Raw genomic sequence first — 18,647 nt, 5'->3', positions numbered from 1 at the left:
TGTGCCGGATGAGGCCAAACTGAAAGGAATGATAGGTAAATCTGTAAAAACAGTTGATTCAACCCAAATTCTGTTCAGTTTCTTTGTTTTCTAACCGCCGTATATTTGCGCAAGAACCTCAGAACTGTAATCTTCTCCAAAAGTAAATCCATTCTATGCAAACAGCGTACACTGAACTGTGTGATTACAGTTCTGAGGTTCTTGTGCAAATATACGGCGGTTAGAAAACACAGAAACTGAACAGAATTTGAGTTGAATCAACTGCGCCACCCTCCCACTGGAGAGTGGTATAATCGGGGATGTACCCACCCCAAGGAAGGGACCCATTGGTACCTGTAGTGCCCCTAAACCTAGTATTTAGGGACTCTCATGAACTTTGCTACTCAGACAAGAAACAACCACGAAGAAAAGAAGAAGAAGGACCGAACAGCCACCCTGAAGCTAAGAAAAGGAGGACGCCCACTGACTTAGCCCCAGCCCTACAGGCCTGCCCCACCTCGATCCTGCAGAAGCGAAACTCCGATGTGTTCTGCAGCCAGCAACCTCAAGAACCCTGAGGACCTGCCCTGCCTTCCACAGAAAGGACTTAGTCTCCTGTGAACACCGGATTTGTTCACCCACAGACTATGGCTCTGGCCAAGTCAGCGATTCTGCACCACTCTGCACCTGTCACCCACGGCACGAGTTAGAGTGGCCCAACACCACGAGGAGGTCTCCGGCGATTCAGACCCGAGATCTGGTTATCTCTGACCTGCCTCGAATCTCCCAGCAAATCCTGCAGCCTCTTTCTGGAGACTCTCCCCCCCCCCCCGACCATCACCAGAGCTGGTAAGAGAAAAACGACGTCTAAAGTCACCCCTGCACCCGAAGCCCCACAGCCTTGGGTGGCCGTACTGATGGTGTCCCAGAATCCCCAGGCATCCCAAATTACCTCTCCAACTGGTGGTCACCTCCAGAAGATCTTTGTCCCCGAGTCTGCAGTCTTTGTTGAAACCGGAGAATCCCCATTGAAACCAATATGGAGCACCAGACGCCAAAACAGCACCCAGCTGCCCCTGCGTCGCTGCGGGTGTACTATGGATGCCAACTCCGCTCCTCCTTTGCCCTGAGCCTAACACCAGGAGCTTGGCTCCCACAACTGTGTGACCTGCTCATAAGCAGCCAGCAACCGGAGGCCATCTATCCCCCATTGGATAACATTGGGCCTTAGCACTCTGCACCTGCCACCCTAGTGCAGCTGAGGGTATAACAAGAGTGCATCCTCGGCCCTGGGGGAACCCTTGCTTTAACAGTAGAAACTCAACCTGAAAGACCGAGTACTTCCCTGTTAACCGAAAACTTAATTTCTCTCCATAGGAATCCATTGACTGTTTCTCTGAAAAATGTTCCAAGTGTGGAGTTGATTTGTATGGAAAACTGAAAAATTACAATTGTGTAAAACTGATTTTACTTACCTTTTCTCTAGGAAATGTCCCAGTGTGATATCTAGTCATATCGCATTGAGTTGAAAAAAGTAACTTAAAAAGTAATCTAAAAAGTAATCTGTACAGTAATTTCAATACCTTGACTTACCTGTATTTTAAACAACTACACTTGAACTTGCATTCACTTGTAAACGCAGCATAATATTTTGCAAAGCATTTATTTCACTTACCTGTGCCAATCTTGGCTTGGTTCTAGAAATAAAATAACTTAATATTTTTATACAAAACAAATTGGTCTGAGTTCAGTCTGAGTGTGTGCAATCATTTGCTGTTTGAGAGCGTACAACTAATGTTCAACACTACCCTCTGATAAAGCCTTACTGCTCGCCCACACTACCACAAAAAGAGTGTAAGGTGCTATCTACTTTTACCTCTGCCTACCTTTTGGGTTCCACTGGACTCTGTGCACACTATACCTCATTTTGGTATAGCATATATATACAGAGCCAGCTTCCTACAGTTATATATTAAAAAGATGATATTTTGTATGTCTTAACGATGTTAGTGTAAAATGATATTTTGTTTTGATATTTTTGTACTTACTATTGTAAGTATAGGAAGATTATATTTTTGTAATATATATTTTTGGTCACGATATTATTGGTTCCGATATTATGTCAGTGATTCTGGAGGAGGTCAGTCTGGCGTGTCCAGCACCAAGCCACAATCTAACCCAACAACAGGCATATACAGTTTGTGTCAAGGGACGCTTTGTTGCCAAAATGACAAACTAATTTTGGATTAAGGTCGCAGGTGTTCATCTGTCGCTGCTCAATCCCCAAGCATGAATTTGGAGAGTAAGAAAGCCCAGGCGCAGAACCTTATCCTGTTGCTGCGACAGCAGGTCCTCCCATAGAGGCGGCCTGATGAGAGAACATATCCACAAGCCCGGGAGTTCTGGATACCATACTGTATATGCCCAATCTGGAGCCGCTAGAATGACATGGTCCTGGTAAGCCCATGTCTGCTTGAGAACCCGGGCAGGAGTGGTAACCGTGAAAAGGCATACAGCAGTGCCAAGTTTCACTGGAGGTGGAACGCCTCGTAAAGAGAGACCCGTTGGAAACTCCAACAAGCAGAGGCACTGACCAGGAGCTTTCTCAGCGGTGGACATCAGCTCAAGCTGAGAGTCTCCCGTGAGACGGAAGAGACCTTGCACCACCGGGTTTAACTGCAATTCATGATCCATTATGTGTTGACAGGTGAGCTTGTCACCCCTGGCATTAAAATATTCTGCCATGTGGTTTACCACCGGGACAATTCCTTGGTGGTCCAGCCATTTACTGAGGCGCAAGGCCTCCTGGCACCTGACCCCTATTTGCTGCAGTATCACAGGACAGTGGTGTTGTCTGTGACCATCTGTACCAGCCTTCCTTTGATGAATGGCAGAAAGGCTTTCAAATCCAACCAGGTGGCCCTCCGCTCCAGAAGGTTGACGTGGAGCCGGGACTCTACCGGAGAGCAAAGGCCTTTGATCTCCATCTCATCCAGGCGTCCAGCCAACCGAGAAATATGCATCGGTCATCATGGAAAGCTCTGGGCAGGGAAGGGAGAGTCGTTTGCCGCTGAACAAATTTAGGTCCAGCAAACACCACAGCATACCTTTTGCAGTCTCCTATGAAATCTGGACATGGTCGGAGAGGTGCCCTTGATGGGCCCACTTGGAATTCAGATCCCACTGCACAGACCACATATGCCACCTAGCATGTTTGAAGAGCAGGAGGCCATCAGTCCTAGCAGCCTCAGAGCCAACCTCACTGAAATCCAGGACTGAGGCTGAAATATCGGGATCATAGCCTGAATGTTCTGGATTCTCTTATCAGAAGAAAGGCATGAACTCAACCGTGCCTATAACCGCGCCAATGAAGGGGAACCCCATAGATGGAGAGGAGGGGAAGTGCGAGAGGAGAGTTAGAGAGAGGGGATAGGGAGGGGAAGGGGAAGGCGGGCTACTGTGAGGTAGACTGCATTTTTCAGATGTAGTCATCTTTGTGATGATATACTTGGGACAGGGTTATGCCCACTCACCACAGGAAGTAATCATATGGGGGTGTAGTGACCCCAAGGGTCAGTGGCCCATTGGCTACTATCCTAAACTACTATAATGCACCTAAATTCAGTATTTAGGGGAGGCCCTAGCAACAGAGAGGCAGATCCTAATGACCTAAGAAGAGAGAGGACACCAAAGAGCCGCAAAAGCAAAGAGAAGAAGCAGCTGACCTGCTGGCCTGTATGCATCCTTAGTCGAAAACTGTGCCAAAGTCGACTTGTCCTGCAGGTGTTGACTAGAAACCTAGGAGGATTGCCTGCCTTCGATAAATACCTCCAGTGAACAGTGGGCATGTTCTGAACCCTGCAAGACCTCAGAATTAAAGGCTCTGAGGTACCGGTACCGCCAAAAGCAGACACCTGAAACCACTGTTGCACCCGTCGCCTCCAGTCCGAATTGAAGAGGGCTACCAGAGTCAACAAGGCCCCTGGCCCTCCAGAGCTTGAGTCCACCAAACTTTCAAGCCTCTCGTGGACTACCAGATGTCACCTGCAGCCTCTGCATGCAGGCTGCCTCGACTGTGACCACTAACAGTAAGAAAATCCGATGCCTAAAGATTAATCTGCATCCGCCATCCCGGGACGTGGAAAAGAAGAGCTCAGATGTCCCTGCATCCCCGAGCATCGCAAGTCTTGAACCCCCCTGATGGTTCACCAAGACTGGCCTTCCAGCCAGAACCTGTAGACTCTTTCCGCAGTGACTGAGCTCCAAAGAAACCTATTGGGCTCCCGACGCTGTTTGCACCCTGCACTCGGCTGTTCTTGTGCCGCTGTTGGTGTTCTGTTGGCGCTGCACTCACATTAACTACTGGAGATTGGTCTTGTAAGTCACTGTACTTTCCACTTTTTAAAGTGAAAAGAATTTATATTTAAAAACGTACTTACATGAACGATTTTTCTCTGATGCCTAAACATATGTAAAGATATTTTCTATCTTTATATATTGGTGTGGATCTCTTTCTTCAGTCGTGTCTGTCATTTATTGATCATTGTGTGTATTTGCAAATGTCTTGTACTCCTCTGTGTTAAGCCTAAGGCTGTTCAACCACACTACTCTTTAATAGGCCACTTTGGGATTACATAGCACACCCCTGCCTGTCCACTCATAAGGAACCCCTGGACTCTTTACATGGTATATCAGATTCTTGATGTACAACAAAAACAGCCAGCTTCCTACAAATAGATATTCACTATTCCATTTAATGGTGAAATTCAATGTTGACTATGTTGGAAAAAGTAGTTTTAGAAAAGTAAATTTTCCTTGCCTAAATTTCTGGAGGCCCTTCTGTCAGCAGACTGCTGATGACGCCCTTGTGTTGAGATGTGGATTGCTCCCAGACAGAGGACAAAGGGCTTGGGTGCGGGGAGGTGTAGGCTGTCCTTTTAAGAGATGATCTGGGGACGTACCCAAGGATTAATTACACTTTAAAGAGGTCTACCCTGTCACAAGTAGATGAACTGAACTGACACCAGGCTTGAACCATTTCTTGGTCACCTCTAGGTAGCTTTTCTCCAAACTCAGTGGGAAGGAGAGTTGCGCCAGAAATTGGGTTGGAGCGACTACAAGGGAGTGTTTCTACAATGATGCGCAACTGCCTTCAACTGAACGCTGGGAAAACTGAGGTGCTTCTCCTCGGTAAAAACCCCGGTCACTGGAGCGATCATTGGTGGCCCTCTCTGCTTGGCCCCACTCCCGTGCCAAAAAATGTGGTGAAGAACATAGGCGTCTGCCTGGACTCCTCACTCAACTTCCAGTCCCACACAAAGAAAGTGGCAGCTACGTGTGTGGGTCTACTGAGGAGTCTCAGTCCGATACTCGGTTTCTTCGACTCCAGAACTCGCCAACTAATCATCCAATCCATTATCCTTGCTCGGCTGGACTATGCCAATGTTCTGTTCTTAGGGGTGAATAAAACAGAACTAGCACTGCTGCAACGAGTTCAGAACTCGGCCGCCAGGGCTGTGGTGGGCCTTCCGCGTAGGTGCTCTGCCAGAGCCACCATCCGGAAACTACATTGGCTGCCAATTGAATCCCGAATTCAATTCAAAACTCTCAACACGGCATTCAAAATTCTTAATTCAGACGGCCCTGAACTCCTACGCCCGCTTCTATCACCCTACACTCCCCAGCGCACCTTGCGCTCGCTGGGACAGCACCTGGTGACGGTCCCTCGAACCAAGCTCTGCAGAATGGGAGGCCGCTCTTTCAAAGTTTTAGGGGCAAAACTTTGGAACTCCCTGCCTCTGCATATCCGCACCCTGACCAACCTGACTACCTTTCGTAAGGAACTTAAAACCCATCTATTCTCCGTCATCTAATTCTTCTGCGGTTTTCCCCCGCCCCTCAGGTACTGTTTAGGTTCAGCGCCGGGACGCTCCGTTGCTGGGGCAGCTGCTTTGCGCTTCAACACATTTTTAACATTAACATTAACATATGATAGCCACAACTCGGAGTGTGCCCACAGAAACACACAGAAAATTGTGTAAAATCGGATAGTGTCACCTCTGGGAACTCTTATCTCATTAGCTAGGGTGTGGCAAGTGGTTACCCTTACCCACAAGGCTGGAAATGGGCATAAATGTGACATCTGCAGTGCCTTCCTCAGAACACTCCTGTACCACAGAAGAAGGGCTTCCCTGCTATTGGAAGAACTTAAAGGAAGGCTGGACCTGCATGCCTTGAACCCAGGACACCACAAGAGACTCCAGTGGTAAGTTGGAGACCTCCTGTTTGAGATTACAGGACAACAAGCTTCCAGAGGCCGTTTCCTGCTTTCCAGGAGACGAGTCCTAACTGAACCTGACCTGGTCCCCGCTGCTGACCTCTGTGGGAGTGAGTCCTGACCCTCAAGTACTGTGCCAAAGGTCCTGGGCTCTCAGCTGTGGCCAGAGTGTATTCCTACCAGCCTAACAGAAAGCTTTACCAGCCTCCACAGTGAGCATATACAAAGACAACCTTAGTCGAAGGATTCACCAGACGCGACATTGATCAGCATCTGATCAACAGCTTCCCGGACTCGACGCCAAGCAGCACCCGTTCAGCAGCATCACCGGGCTCGAAACCAAGCACCATCTGAACACTGCTGACAACATTCGCCAATGGCTTCACCGGGCGTAAGCCACATCTGGTAGATTTCAAGTCCTTACACAGCGACTCCCTGTCATCGTTGAGCCTTTACTCAGATCCAGTAAGCTGCTTAGACCCGCTGTAGTCTTTCTTCCTCCATAAAAGTGAGAAGGCAACTTTGTGACCATGACAAACGTGGTCCTTGTATCCAATGCGTGCTCCATCATGGTCAGCTCTTGTTCTGATCCAACATGACCAATTGCCCGAGGTTGGGACCTGGTCATTTTAGGTGCTATTATAAATACAATCTTTACAAATGTATAATTTCAATTTCACTAATTAGATTTTTGTTGATTCAGTGTAATTTTATTTATTAAAATATATATTCACTATTTTTCTAAATTAGTTTGGAATTTTTCTGTGTGGTGTTTTCACTATATTACTGTTTAAGTAATGTCTAAATACTTGCTTTTAAGTTAAACCTGGCTGCTCTGTGCCACAGCTTCCAGGGGGGTTGAACACAAGTTTATTTTCAGATTTTTGTGAATCATCCCGACAGGGATTGTGATTATTATTTGATGTGGATACTCACCCCCTGAACTAATACTCCAGTGTTTTAAACTCACTTAATCTTGATTTTCACTACCGTCTGCTATGCATGTTGCCAACATCAGACATGGTTACATACATACAATGCCACTATATGCAAAGTATAATATCTCAAATTAAATATACAATTTAATAAAATGGACCTTCACATTTAGAAGGACAAACCATAATGCAGAGTCGGACACGCTAATTCAAAAACATGCTCAAAAACATGCTTAATCTCTCACGGAGACATACACCTTGACTGGGCGAGAGTAAAAAGGCGGTGTCCTTGTGATGACAAATCATTCCAATCAAATATACACTGCATTCTTTTTTGCACTTTTTACAGCCACTTTAGACGACAAATCTTAAAACCCCGCCTGTTAACCTGGGGCCTAAGGAAAGCAAGAGACGCCTATAGTAAACTTAGGTCTTTAGACAATTGTTTTACCATCAGCAAAGTGAGCCTCTACTTGAACACAATTTTAAGAGTGAGAAGGACCATGGTCATGGGATAGCAAGAGTTAATTAAGTATTTTTAACTACTATGTCTTTTAATTGATTGCATTGTTCTATCTTTTTTTAACTTCTTTTTATTAATTTTAAAAATCTATTTTTAGTAATGTTTAATTCTGAATGGAAAAGATGGAATTTTAATTGTGATTTTATTTGTATACTTATATGAATTGTGAATTAAATTCGAATAAAGTCTTTGAACTGAACTTACACCTTGCACAAGAGTTGGCAGGTTCAGGAGTGAAGGTTAAGTGAGAATGGCAGGGGTGGGGGTGGAGGTTTAGGTAGAACTATTATTGTGAATTTCATGTCTTTTGTACTTTTGTTGATGGAGACCCCATTACACACGCATCAATCTTAATTTCTCCCTAACTAGTTTTTTCAGAAAATACATGGTGGTGGCCCTTACAGGGTGTGTCACATACAGCAATGACTGCAGCAACAAAAAATGTCAGTTGCTGCAAGCCAATCAAAATGTCCTGATTTGTAGATCCTGCCAAGACGGGATCCCCAGGTCGTGCATTGGATAATGAGAAAAACATTTCCCTAGTTCAATAGGATTGGTTTATATTTCAAATAGGCAATCAAATCCTTCGTAGATTTAGATACCTAAGCATTCATGGATTATTGGATACAATCTCTCTTTGACTTAACTTCTATGAATAAAGTTCTAATTTCTTGCCAAGTTGGTGTAACAAGCATTGAAAATTCAATAGGTCTCGCCTTTTATTAAGTTAAAACCATTTGCTTTGCTAATGGTATTGTATTCTAGCTTTGCATTATTTAGTGTATATTTGTGATATGTGCATATATTTGCTCTCCACTCACCCCTTTCGTCTGCCTCATGCTATTGTAATCCTCACTATACTAAATTAACACACACTCTATTCTTCTATTCATTCACCTCCCAAATCTGAAACACTGCTCTTGCCTAGCACCAGGATCGCGACCGGAATCTGCGGCGGAATAGTGCAGCCTGTCCCGCTACAGGAAAGCAGAGTTCTGTCGCCTGATCACTCTCACGGTGATCGGCGCTCCTCTGCCCTCCAGCGACCCCAGGACACTCACCCGCAGATCTGCCGACCGCGTCCGGACCCCCCCAGCAATGCCAGCACGACGAAACATGAGCTGCACAGTCCCGACCAGCCTTGGAAGACCATAGCTCCTGCAACCGGAGCTCAGGGATTCTATGTCAGTCCACGGAGGCTCAGATTATGCTTCTCTTCACTTTACTGACATAAACAGCAGCCAATAAAAAACTTTAAACTGGCATGACCCCGGAAGGACAACCCCCTCCAACAGTATGCACCAATCACTATCAAGTCCACTGTATATCTGTCCATGTTTATCAATACGACCTCCTCTTTCTTTGCTGCTGCAGCAGCGAGTTAAGTGCCCTTCTATTTTACTTCTTTCTTGGGGGTAATGTGTGTAAGGGCGGTGGTTGTAGACGGCGCGCGCGCGCGTCAGTGATGATATGTGCTGAGCGGACCTCCGCTCGTGGTTGAGGTGTTTTGGTGACTTTGTGATTATTGCCTTTTTCGAATTTTATTGTTATTGGCCCGCGCGGGCGTTTTCTGTTCTCAGCGCGTAGCGCGACCGGCGGTGTACCGGTAGGGGGCGGTGGAGCAGGAGGAGGCAGACGCGAGACGCTCGCGCGCAGGAGGCAGTCGAACCCGGCCCCCACACGCACTGCGCATGCGCGAGGAGCCGACTTTCGTTTTTCACTTTACCGGCTCCTCACGCATCGCGCTTTCAGACTGCATCAATCCTGGCCTCAGTAGAACGCTAAACGGAGCGCATCCGCATTAGAGCTCTGCTCTAGGGGAGCATACAGTGTGCAAAATAGGGGTCTGCTTCCACCTAATATTCAGCCTCATTGCCTGTAGTGATTTTGGTTATTTAAGTTTGTGTATGTGTTGGAGGCTCCCCTGGGCTACTCCCCCCCCTTGAAGCTCCTCCACACCTCCCTGCTTCAGAGCTATGGCGTACTACGCCGAGGAGGATAACCAGTGGGCAGAATACGATGAATATGTAGACTATGAGCCACAGGAAGAGCATTTGGAGGAGAATTTGGTAGAGGCCCTGGATTCCCACGTCCAGGGGTCAGTGAAGACTGCACTAGTCCAGGCTCTTAAGCCTTTTGCTAAGCCCCTTAAAAATTATGGAAAGAGAAAGTTCAAATCTGCCGGGATGGGTGGTACCTCTTCTCAGTCCTCGGCCCAGGTGTTGGCCCGAATGGCCAGGAATGTCCTGAAGGACCATGGCTCAATGGCGAATGACACGTCTGGGGATTCTTCCCCGACTCCGCCGGATTCATCTGATTCGGAGGTGGGATCAGTGGCCCCCAGAAAGAGATCTAGGAAGGTGAAGCACACCCAAAAGGCGGACGATGGTCAGGTACCCAGGAATCTTCTTTTTAACCCAAACAATATTGTGCACCCTCGGTCCACTGAGTGGATACCGTGCCCTGAGGTGGCACAATATGTGAGCAACAACCTGCGTCAGGGTTTCGATAATGGAGTGAGGGCCACGTTGCGCTCCGAATGCCCCAGGCCATCCTTGACAGGGAAGGTGGCTGACACACCGGATTTAGATCCCACAATGGCGGCGTTTATGCGCAAGTTTGCGAAGGATCCAAAGAAGGGGCTGGATAGAGCATGGAGAGGTGTCCAGGACAAAATGTTGGATGTCGCCGGTCCCCTAACGAAGATTCTGGACGCGGCGGTGATAGCCAAGGATAGGAATGTGCCGCTGAATGTGTCGGAGGTTCTGGAATGGGCACAGCGTGCCATGTGCTTTTTAGGTAATGCCAATGTGGCCGTGTCTACAGAGCGGAGGCGCTCTTTTCTTATGAGACTTGACTCCCAGCTGGCGGATATGGCCCCTTCCGAACCTGGTGTCCTAGCTAATGGTATGCTATTCGGAGACAAATTTGTCAGGGAGATGGGCAAATATGTTGCCACCTTCTCCGCATTAGACAGGGCCCAGTCCAACATCAAGAGGGTTCTCCATGGTGGTGTTTTTGATAGGGCCGGACGCCCAAGAGGTCGAGGGTCCGGCCGAGGTTATGCACAGACCTCACGTGGTGCAGAGCAGAGGGGCAGAGGTAATCGACGCCCCAACTTCTACCCCTCCCGTGATAGAGGAGGTCGTGGCAAGGGGCAAAGAGGAGACTATCGTGGACAACAGGCGAACTCAGGAGACTACTCCTACTCAGGTACGACTTCTATGCCCATCAGAGCATATGGTGGGGGGCAGACTGTCACTTTTTCTCCACAGGTGGCGCCAACTTACGAACGACCCTTGGGTGTTACAAACGATACAGGGTTTCCACATAGAATGTTATGCCTCCCCGATGCAGCGGCGGAGACCAGGTCCACTGTGTTTTTCCCAAGCAGAGCAGAGTTTCATCGATGCGGAGATATGCTCCTTGATCCAGAAGGGGGCGATTGTGGAATCCTCCCCACACGAGCTAGGCTTCGTCAGCACCGTCTTTGTGGTCCCGAAGAAGGACCAAGGGTATCAACTGGTGTTGAATCTCAAGGAGTTCAATGGCTGGGTCGTTTATCGACACTTCAAAATGGAGGGGATACACCTCCTGAGAGATATACTATTGGAACAGGATTGGATGGTGCGTCTGGATTTAAAGGACGCCTATTTAGCAGTGGCCATCTATCCCCCACACAGGCGGTTCCTGCAGTTTCAATGGCGCGATCAGTGGTTCGAATTTTCCGCCATGCCCTTTGGACTGTCGTCCGCCCCATGGTGTTTCACCAAGCTGATGAAACCCATCGTGCAGACGTTGAGGGAACGGGGTGTTCGCCTCATTATTTACCTCGACGACATCTTGATCTTAGGTCAGTCACCGGAGGTGGTGTCGCTCCATCTGTCGTGGACGATCCACCTCCTTCAGGACTTGGGCTTTCTCCTGAACATACAGAAGTCGATCATGCAGCCTTCTCAGGTGATGGAGTTCCTGGGTTTCCAGGTGGACTCGGTGAAGTCTCAATTACTCTTGCCCCTCAAGAAGAGGGTGGCGGTGAGGAAGGAGTTGAGGAGAGCGCTTGTCTCTCCGACAATCTCCTTGAGGACGTTGGCACGCCTGGTGGGGCTTCTGGCTTCTTCGATCCAGGCGATCTTTCCGGGTCCTTTGCATTACAGGGCCCTGCAGCGTTTGAAGGCCTTGCATTTGCGCAAGGGACTGACCTATGCCCAACAGATTTCTCTTTCTGCGGAGGCACGTACGGAGATAAACTGGTGGTTAGAGCATATGGATGCGTGGAACGGCAGAGCCATTTTCGCGGCCACCCCGGAAGTGGTGATAGAGTCGGATGCCAGCCGGTGGGGCTGGGGAGCCCGTTGCGGCTCGGTGGAGACCGGGGGCCGGTGGTCCCGCGAGGAGTTGAGTCTCCACATCAACTGTCTGGAACTCCTGGCGGGTTCTTTTGCGATCCGCACTCTGTCCCCTCAGGGAGTTTCGTGTTGTATTCTCCTCCGCATGGACAATGTGTCCGCGGTACGCTACATAAATCGCCTGGGAGGCACCAGGTCGCGTCTCCTGGCGGAGATAGCCAAGGACTTTTGGCATTATTGCCTGGCCCATCAAATTTCGGTGACGGCGGAATATATTCCGGGGTCTGCCAACGTGACGGCGGATTGGAACTCTCGATACTTGAGAGATGCGAGCGATTGGAGACTGCACCCTCGAATCTTCGGGGCATTGAACCACAAATGGGGTCCGTGTGTGGTAGACCTTTTTGCCTCTCGGCTCAACAGGCAACTTCCCCAGTTTTACAGCTGGCGCCCGGATCCCTTGGCGATCAGCTCGGACGCCTTCCTTCAATCGTGGACGACGGGCATTCTGTATGCGTTTCCTCCTTTTATCATGATCCCGAGAGTTCTGGCTCAGGTTCGGAGGCAGAAAGCGGAATTGGTCTTGGTCTCACCGTGCTGGAAAGCACAAGCGTGGTTCCCGGTGGCAATGAGTCTCACCTGTGCAGCGCCGGTGCAAATTTCGACGTTCCCGGATCTTCTCACGGACCCGGTGGGTCTTCCCCACCCGCTGGTCCTTCAGAATCAGTTGTCCCTCATGGCGTGGAGACTTTCCGGCGACGTTGGCAAATGCCGGGAGTTTCAGAGGACACTCTCTTTTTCCTATCTCAGGCATGGGCACCTTCCACCCACAAGCGATATGAGTCAGCTTGGAGACGATGGGTTGGTTGGTGTAACGAACGGCAGGGGGATCCGATGGGATCCGATATTACTGTCATAGCGAATTTCTTATCGGAACTGGCGCGGTCTGGTCTGGCTTATCGCACAGTGAATAACTTCCGATCGGCGATCTCCGCGGGACACCCGCATGTTGACGGTAAGCCCGTTGGGGAACACCCTTTGGTGTGCAGGGTAGTCAGGGGGGTCCGCTTAGTGAAGTCCCCTCAACCCAGGTATACTGAACTCTGGGACGTGTCAGTGGTCCTACGTTTTTTGGCGGCCTGGCCGGCTAATGAGGGTCTGTCTCGCAAACAGCTCTCAGCTAAACTTACACTTCTCCTCTGCCTGGTTTCATGCAGGCGAGTGTCGGATATTCGGGCCTTGGATTTATCAGGTAGAGTATTCACTCCCACGGGAGTTTCTTTTACGATCTCTAGGCGTACAAAAACGCATACAAAATGTATTGCATATCCTGCATTTCCTCATCACAGTAAATTATGTGTGGTCAAATGTTTGAAGGTATATGAGGATTGTACTAGGGAATTTAGAACTGGTTTTGGTCAACTGTTGATTTCATTACAGAAACCTTTCCGCCCAGTCACCAGTGCAACTCTGGCCAGGTGGGTTACCTGGTTGTTGGGCCTGGCGGGTATTGATACCTCTATATTTGGGGCTCATTCTGTGAGAGGGGCTATGGCCTCAAAATCCTTTGGTGCCGGTTCCCGGCTTCAAGATATCATGACTGCGGCAGATTGGTCTTCTGATTCCACCTTTAAAGTGTTTTATCATAAGCCTATTGTGGATGTGGCCTCGGTGGTGGTGGATAAACTTTAAACTAGCATAATCTGAGCCTCCGTGGACTGACATAGAATGAAAAATTGTCTAGCAGACGCGACAAAGAATTTTCAATTCTATTAAGGACACGGAGGCGAGGATTATCCCACCCGGGCTTGCAGGATTGTATTTCATGCAATGTTATATGGTTGATGAATTCTTGTACCCACCCGAATGATTGTTATTGGCTTGTTGTCTTTCCAAGTTTGGGAATGGCCATTACGACTTATGTTCTTGTTTCAGGAGATCAGCACAAGCAGACATGAGGTGAACAGTCTATGCTCTGGAAATCTGTGACGTGGTGCAGGAGGTGCCTTCCTCGACGATGGATGCGATGGTTGCCACGTTGGCCTCCGGTCTTGTTGGACTGATGATGTGTCGCAAAGAAAGAGGAGGTCGTATTGATAAACATGGACAGATATACAGTGGACTTGATAGTGATTGGTGCATACTGTTGGAGGGGGTTGTCCTTCCGGGGTCATGCCAGTTTAAAGTTTTTTATTGGCTGCTGTTTATGTCAGTAAAGTGAAGAGAAGCATAATCCTCGCCTCCGTGTCCTTAATAGAATTGAAAATTCTTTGTCGCGTCTGCTAGACAATTTTTCACTCTCCGCCGACGCTGCCCGCCTCGCCTGTCCTCAAAATGTCGGCCTCTGAAGACATCGCCTGACCGAGCCTTCCCCCAGAGTCGCGGCTTCCATCATTCGAGGTCGTGAAAGGGGTGAGGGCGCTAAACTTCACCCCCGACCTCTACTGCCAGTGATTAAATTCACCAACCGGAGCACAGGGACTCCCAACGCTGCCATCCCTCCGCCTGGCTTAAAAATGGCGGCCAAAGAGGACGTCGCCTGACCGGAGCCTACTCAGTAGACACTGTGAGTACTGGCATTCTTTTGGGCACTACCTAGCTTCAGCTCTGACTACCCCACCAAACTAAGCCTTTTCATCTGAGCCCCACGTTTCCAACCACAGCCGGCCTGTGCCTGACTTTAAAATGGCGGCCAAAGAGGACGTCGCCTGACCCACACAGAGAGATACTGGTAGATACTGGGGGCGCCAAACAGAGGGGCAACTGGGATGTCCTGCCTCATCATGCAAAGGGAGCTTCAGGGGCCCTTGCCATATCTCCAGTGTGATCAGTTCCAGTGAATTCATAACCAGGACACCCCAGAAAAACAAAAGTAGGACTACTACAAGGAAAAAAAAAAATAAAAAAAAAATATAAAAAAAAAAAAAAAAAAAAAAAATTCCAATGAAGAGAGCAGTAAAGGAAGGGAAAGAGTGCCTTCCACCTAGGCAGAGGCCCTGAGTCTAACTGCCCTGCCCCCGACCATCACCTGCAATCCGTTGCGCAGAATAGCGACCCAGGAGGGCTTGCAATGCCCCACATGACTTCTAACCACGGGTCCTACTGAACTGCACCCTCAATCTGTCGCCTGCCCTCCGGGCCACTCTAGCGCCACACCCCTACCTAATCTGGCTCCCCTCCCACCTCACCCACGATGGCCCGGGACCAGCCCCCCCCTCCTCCACCAGCCCCACTTGCCCACCTTAAACCTCACAGCCGAAACTCCTTCACCATCATTTTCCCCCCACTCCTCTCTACTAAGCAGCGACGCACCCTCAAGCAGAAACTCATTCGCAATCACAAAGAAACCCTAATCACGGACATCTACCACTCGGCCTCCATTGGACCGACCAAGATGGACCTAATATTCCACACTGAAAGACCAGAATACTGGGTCTCCACGATTAGATCGCGGATGTTTATAGCCAAAACAACTTCCACTCTCCACAGCTGCAAACTAACCACGACTCTTCCGTTCAGATCAGCTGGCAGAGGCTACATAACCGTGACCATCTTTACCAATGGCACGGTCCTCATCCAAGCTAACAATGAGAACCTAGAAGCTTTCGACTCCATATTTCCCGCACTCAGGTCAGCCCCTCCCATCCTCGCCTCTACGCCGCCTCCGACCACGACCACAACCTACAGTGAAGACCGTGATACTCCCTTCCGCAACCCCTACCCAGCCCCAGTAATACCTCACCCTCCATGCTCAGCCACCCAACATCCGCATGACACTCAATCCCCCTCCTCCTCCCCCTCCTCCAACCACCTCACCTCCCTTAACACCAAGCTACGACAGCCTCCTACAGCAATCACCCCCACGCCAGCAGGCTGCCTTCAGATAACGAGCCACTTCCCCTCTAGTCTCCCTACATCCCTCAATCCACCCCTGTCCAAGCACCCCCCTGTCCTCCTCCCTTCCTCCCCCCTGTCTAAACCCCCGCCGGACCCTCCCCTGAACACCTCCCCCGTCCTTCACCCTATCTCCCAACCCACCCCAAACACCCCCCCGTCCTTCACCCTGACCCCTATCTCCCAACCCATTCAGAACACCCCCCCGTCCTTCTCCCTGACCCCTATCCCCCAACCCACCCTCTCGAACCCTAGCACTCTCGGACCCACCGCGGATGCCCACATCCCCTTCCTTGAGGCCATATCAAAACGGCTCGCCGCCCTGGAAAACCAGGTCAACACTATCACCCATGGTCTTTCAGAAATCATCTCTAACCTTGGAATAGTCTGTAATCCCTACAAACTCTCCCCCCGGACCTCCCCCCACGTCAAAACGTCCTCTATTTCCTCTCCCACTCCAATGGGCTCAAATCACCCGACCGCCAGGTCCCTTAGATCAGAAGCTCCTATGTCAGACAGGGAAGCAGCCTTACTTGCCGCCACCTATGACTCCTTCCCTACGGAGTCACCCAAATCTAAAATTCAAGTCATCACAGGTCACCGGAAAGGCCGACCCATCGTCAATACACAGAGATTACCAGTCCTCACCGCTATACCTAGAGAGACTAAAGAGGGAACCACCAGTAATCAGGAGAAAGTCACCAACTGCCTCCTAATCAACTGCAGATCGGCTTCTCTACACGCAACGGACCTAGCCGAAGCCATCCTCACCCATGACATTGACGTTGCGTTCCTCACGGAGACTTGGCTTAATAAGACATCCCCTCCCTGCCTAGACATGCTGGTTCCACCCGGCTTCTCCCTCATCTCCAAAGATAGGATTGAACAACGAGGAGGTGGGGTCGCTATCATCCACAAGGACAGCTGGAGCATCACAGAAACCGCCTCCTTCGAGTATGACTCCTTTGAATGCCTATCCACTGTCATCAAGACAAAAGACAATGACTCTCTACTGTGCCACCTACTCTATCACCCCCCGGGCAGAAATAACGAGTTCGGAGACCAATTATCAAACCTGATTGCACAAGACACACTGGGCGACTCCAAAAACTTAATTCTTGGCGACCTGAACATCCGGTGGAATGAGACCCACAACCCTCTAATCAAATCGCTATCTAGCCTCCTTGATGAGAACAACCTCACCCAACATTGTACTGAGGAGACTCACTACAAAGGAGCCACACTGGACGCCATCATTGCCCAAAAGAATTCTATCACGGTCAACCACATACTACCAGTTGACTGGTCAGATCACCACATGATCTTATTCCACATCAATCACCCCATCTTCTCGCTTAAACCTCCGCAAGACCCGCCTAAATGGTCGAGAAACCTCTCCCAAGTACCCCAAGACATCTTGGAAGGTCAACTAAGCGCTCTTCTTTCAAATAACACTATGCACCTCTCGACCAACGACCTCGTCGACCACTATAACTCGGGGGTAGTCGCCATACTTGACAATCTAGCTCCTCTTAAACTCAAAAGAAGCCGAGCCACTCCATCCAGAACCTGGTTCACTGCGGACCTCAACGCAGAAAGAAGAAACCTGAGAACCAAAGAAAGAAAGTGGAGAAACAACCCAACCGCCATTCTCCGCCTTCAACTAAAATCAGCCCGTAGGAAGTACAACAACCATATCAAAAACAAGAAATCCAGCTTCTTCCGTGAGGCATTGGTCAAATCCAAAAACAGACCCAAAGAACTCTACAACATAATCAGACAACAAACAACAAAGCCCCTGCCCTCAACCCTACAGGCTTCCAAAGAACTCTGTGACAACTTTGCCAACTTCTTCAACGTCAAAGTCCAAAAAATCGAACTATCTCTAGACATCAACAACCCACACCTCCAGAAGAGCTACTCGACCTCCCCAGTGGCACTCCCATCCGACTCCGTTCCCTCCCCCTGGCTAAGCTTTCGCCCCGTCCAGGAAACTGAGATAATCGCGCTGATCTCGACCTCCAAACCTTCAGCACACATCTCAGACCCCATCCCCCCATCTTTAATCAAACAAATGAAGCTTACCTTAGCGCCTATCTGGGGAAGAATCATAAACAGCTCCTTACAAAGCGGTGTGGTCCCCGATTGTCTAAAAATGGGACAAGTCACTCCCCTCCTGAAAAAACCCGGTCTCGACTCAACTGACCTGAACAATTTCAGACCAATATCTAACCTCCCTTTACTCTCGAAAACACTTGAACGCTGTGTACTCCTGCAACTGACGCAACACCTGGACAACATCAATCTCCTGGACCCCCTCCAATCTGGCTTCAGACAAGGCCGCAGCACTGAAACCGCGATGTTGAACATCATAGATGACATCCATGGATCTCTTGACGCTGACAAGTGCTGCCTCCTCATACTCCTTGATCTCTCAGCAGCGTTCGACACGGTGGACCACAAGCTCCTCATCACGACTCTCCAAGAAAGAGCCGGCCTTGGCGAGGTAGTTCTCAAGTGGTTTTCCTCCTTTTTACACAACCGTTCGCAACTAATAAAAATCAAGAACTTCACCTCCGATACCCAGCAAGTCAACAAGGGTGTCCCTCAAGGATCGGTGCTCTCCCCCCAGCTCTTTAACATCTACATGGAGCCACTCGCTAAGTTACTCAGGAACGCCAACATCAACT

The 18,647-nt window shown here is 49.3% G+C and overlaps 2 protein-coding genes across 2 annotated transcripts in view; one reads left to right on the top strand and one right to left on the bottom strand.

Moving 5' to 3' along the window:
• Positions 1-18,647, bottom strand: part of TGFBRAP1 (transforming growth factor beta receptor associated protein 1) — a 255,012-nt gene that overhangs the window by 45,418 nt on the left and 190,947 nt on the right. The window lies entirely within an intron of this gene.
• On the top strand, positions 9,708-14,052 carry LOC147697999 (uncharacterized). Its single transcript, XM_086933592.1, has 2 exons — positions 9,708-11,970; positions 13,999-14,052. Exons 1-2 carry the CDS (start codon positions 9,901-9,903, stop codon positions 14,050-14,052), a joined length of 2,124 nt encoding a protein of 707 aa, XP_086789718.1. The 5' UTR covers positions 9,708-9,900.

The sequence above is a fragment of the Lissotriton vulgaris genome, chromosome 8 (genome assembly GCF_964263255.1).
Source record: "Lissotriton vulgaris chromosome 8, aLisVul1.2, whole genome shotgun sequence".
In the NCBI taxonomy this organism is placed as follows: Eukaryota; Metazoa; Chordata; class Amphibia; order Caudata; family Salamandridae; genus Lissotriton; species Lissotriton vulgaris.
Note: the sequence above shows the minus strand (reverse complement) of the source record. Positions and strands in the feature narration are given on the sequence as shown.

Bases quoted from the DNA above. Each gene is read 5' to 3' on its own strand.
- LOC147697999 (XM_086933592.1), top strand. From the start codon at position 9,901: ATGGGTGGTACCTCTTCTCAGTCCTCGGCCCAGGTGTTGGCCCGAATG. The intron at 11,971-13,998 runs GTTAGAGCATAT...TTCTTGTTTCAG, and splicing joins CGTACGGAGATAAACTGGTG to GAGATCAGCACAAGCAGACA.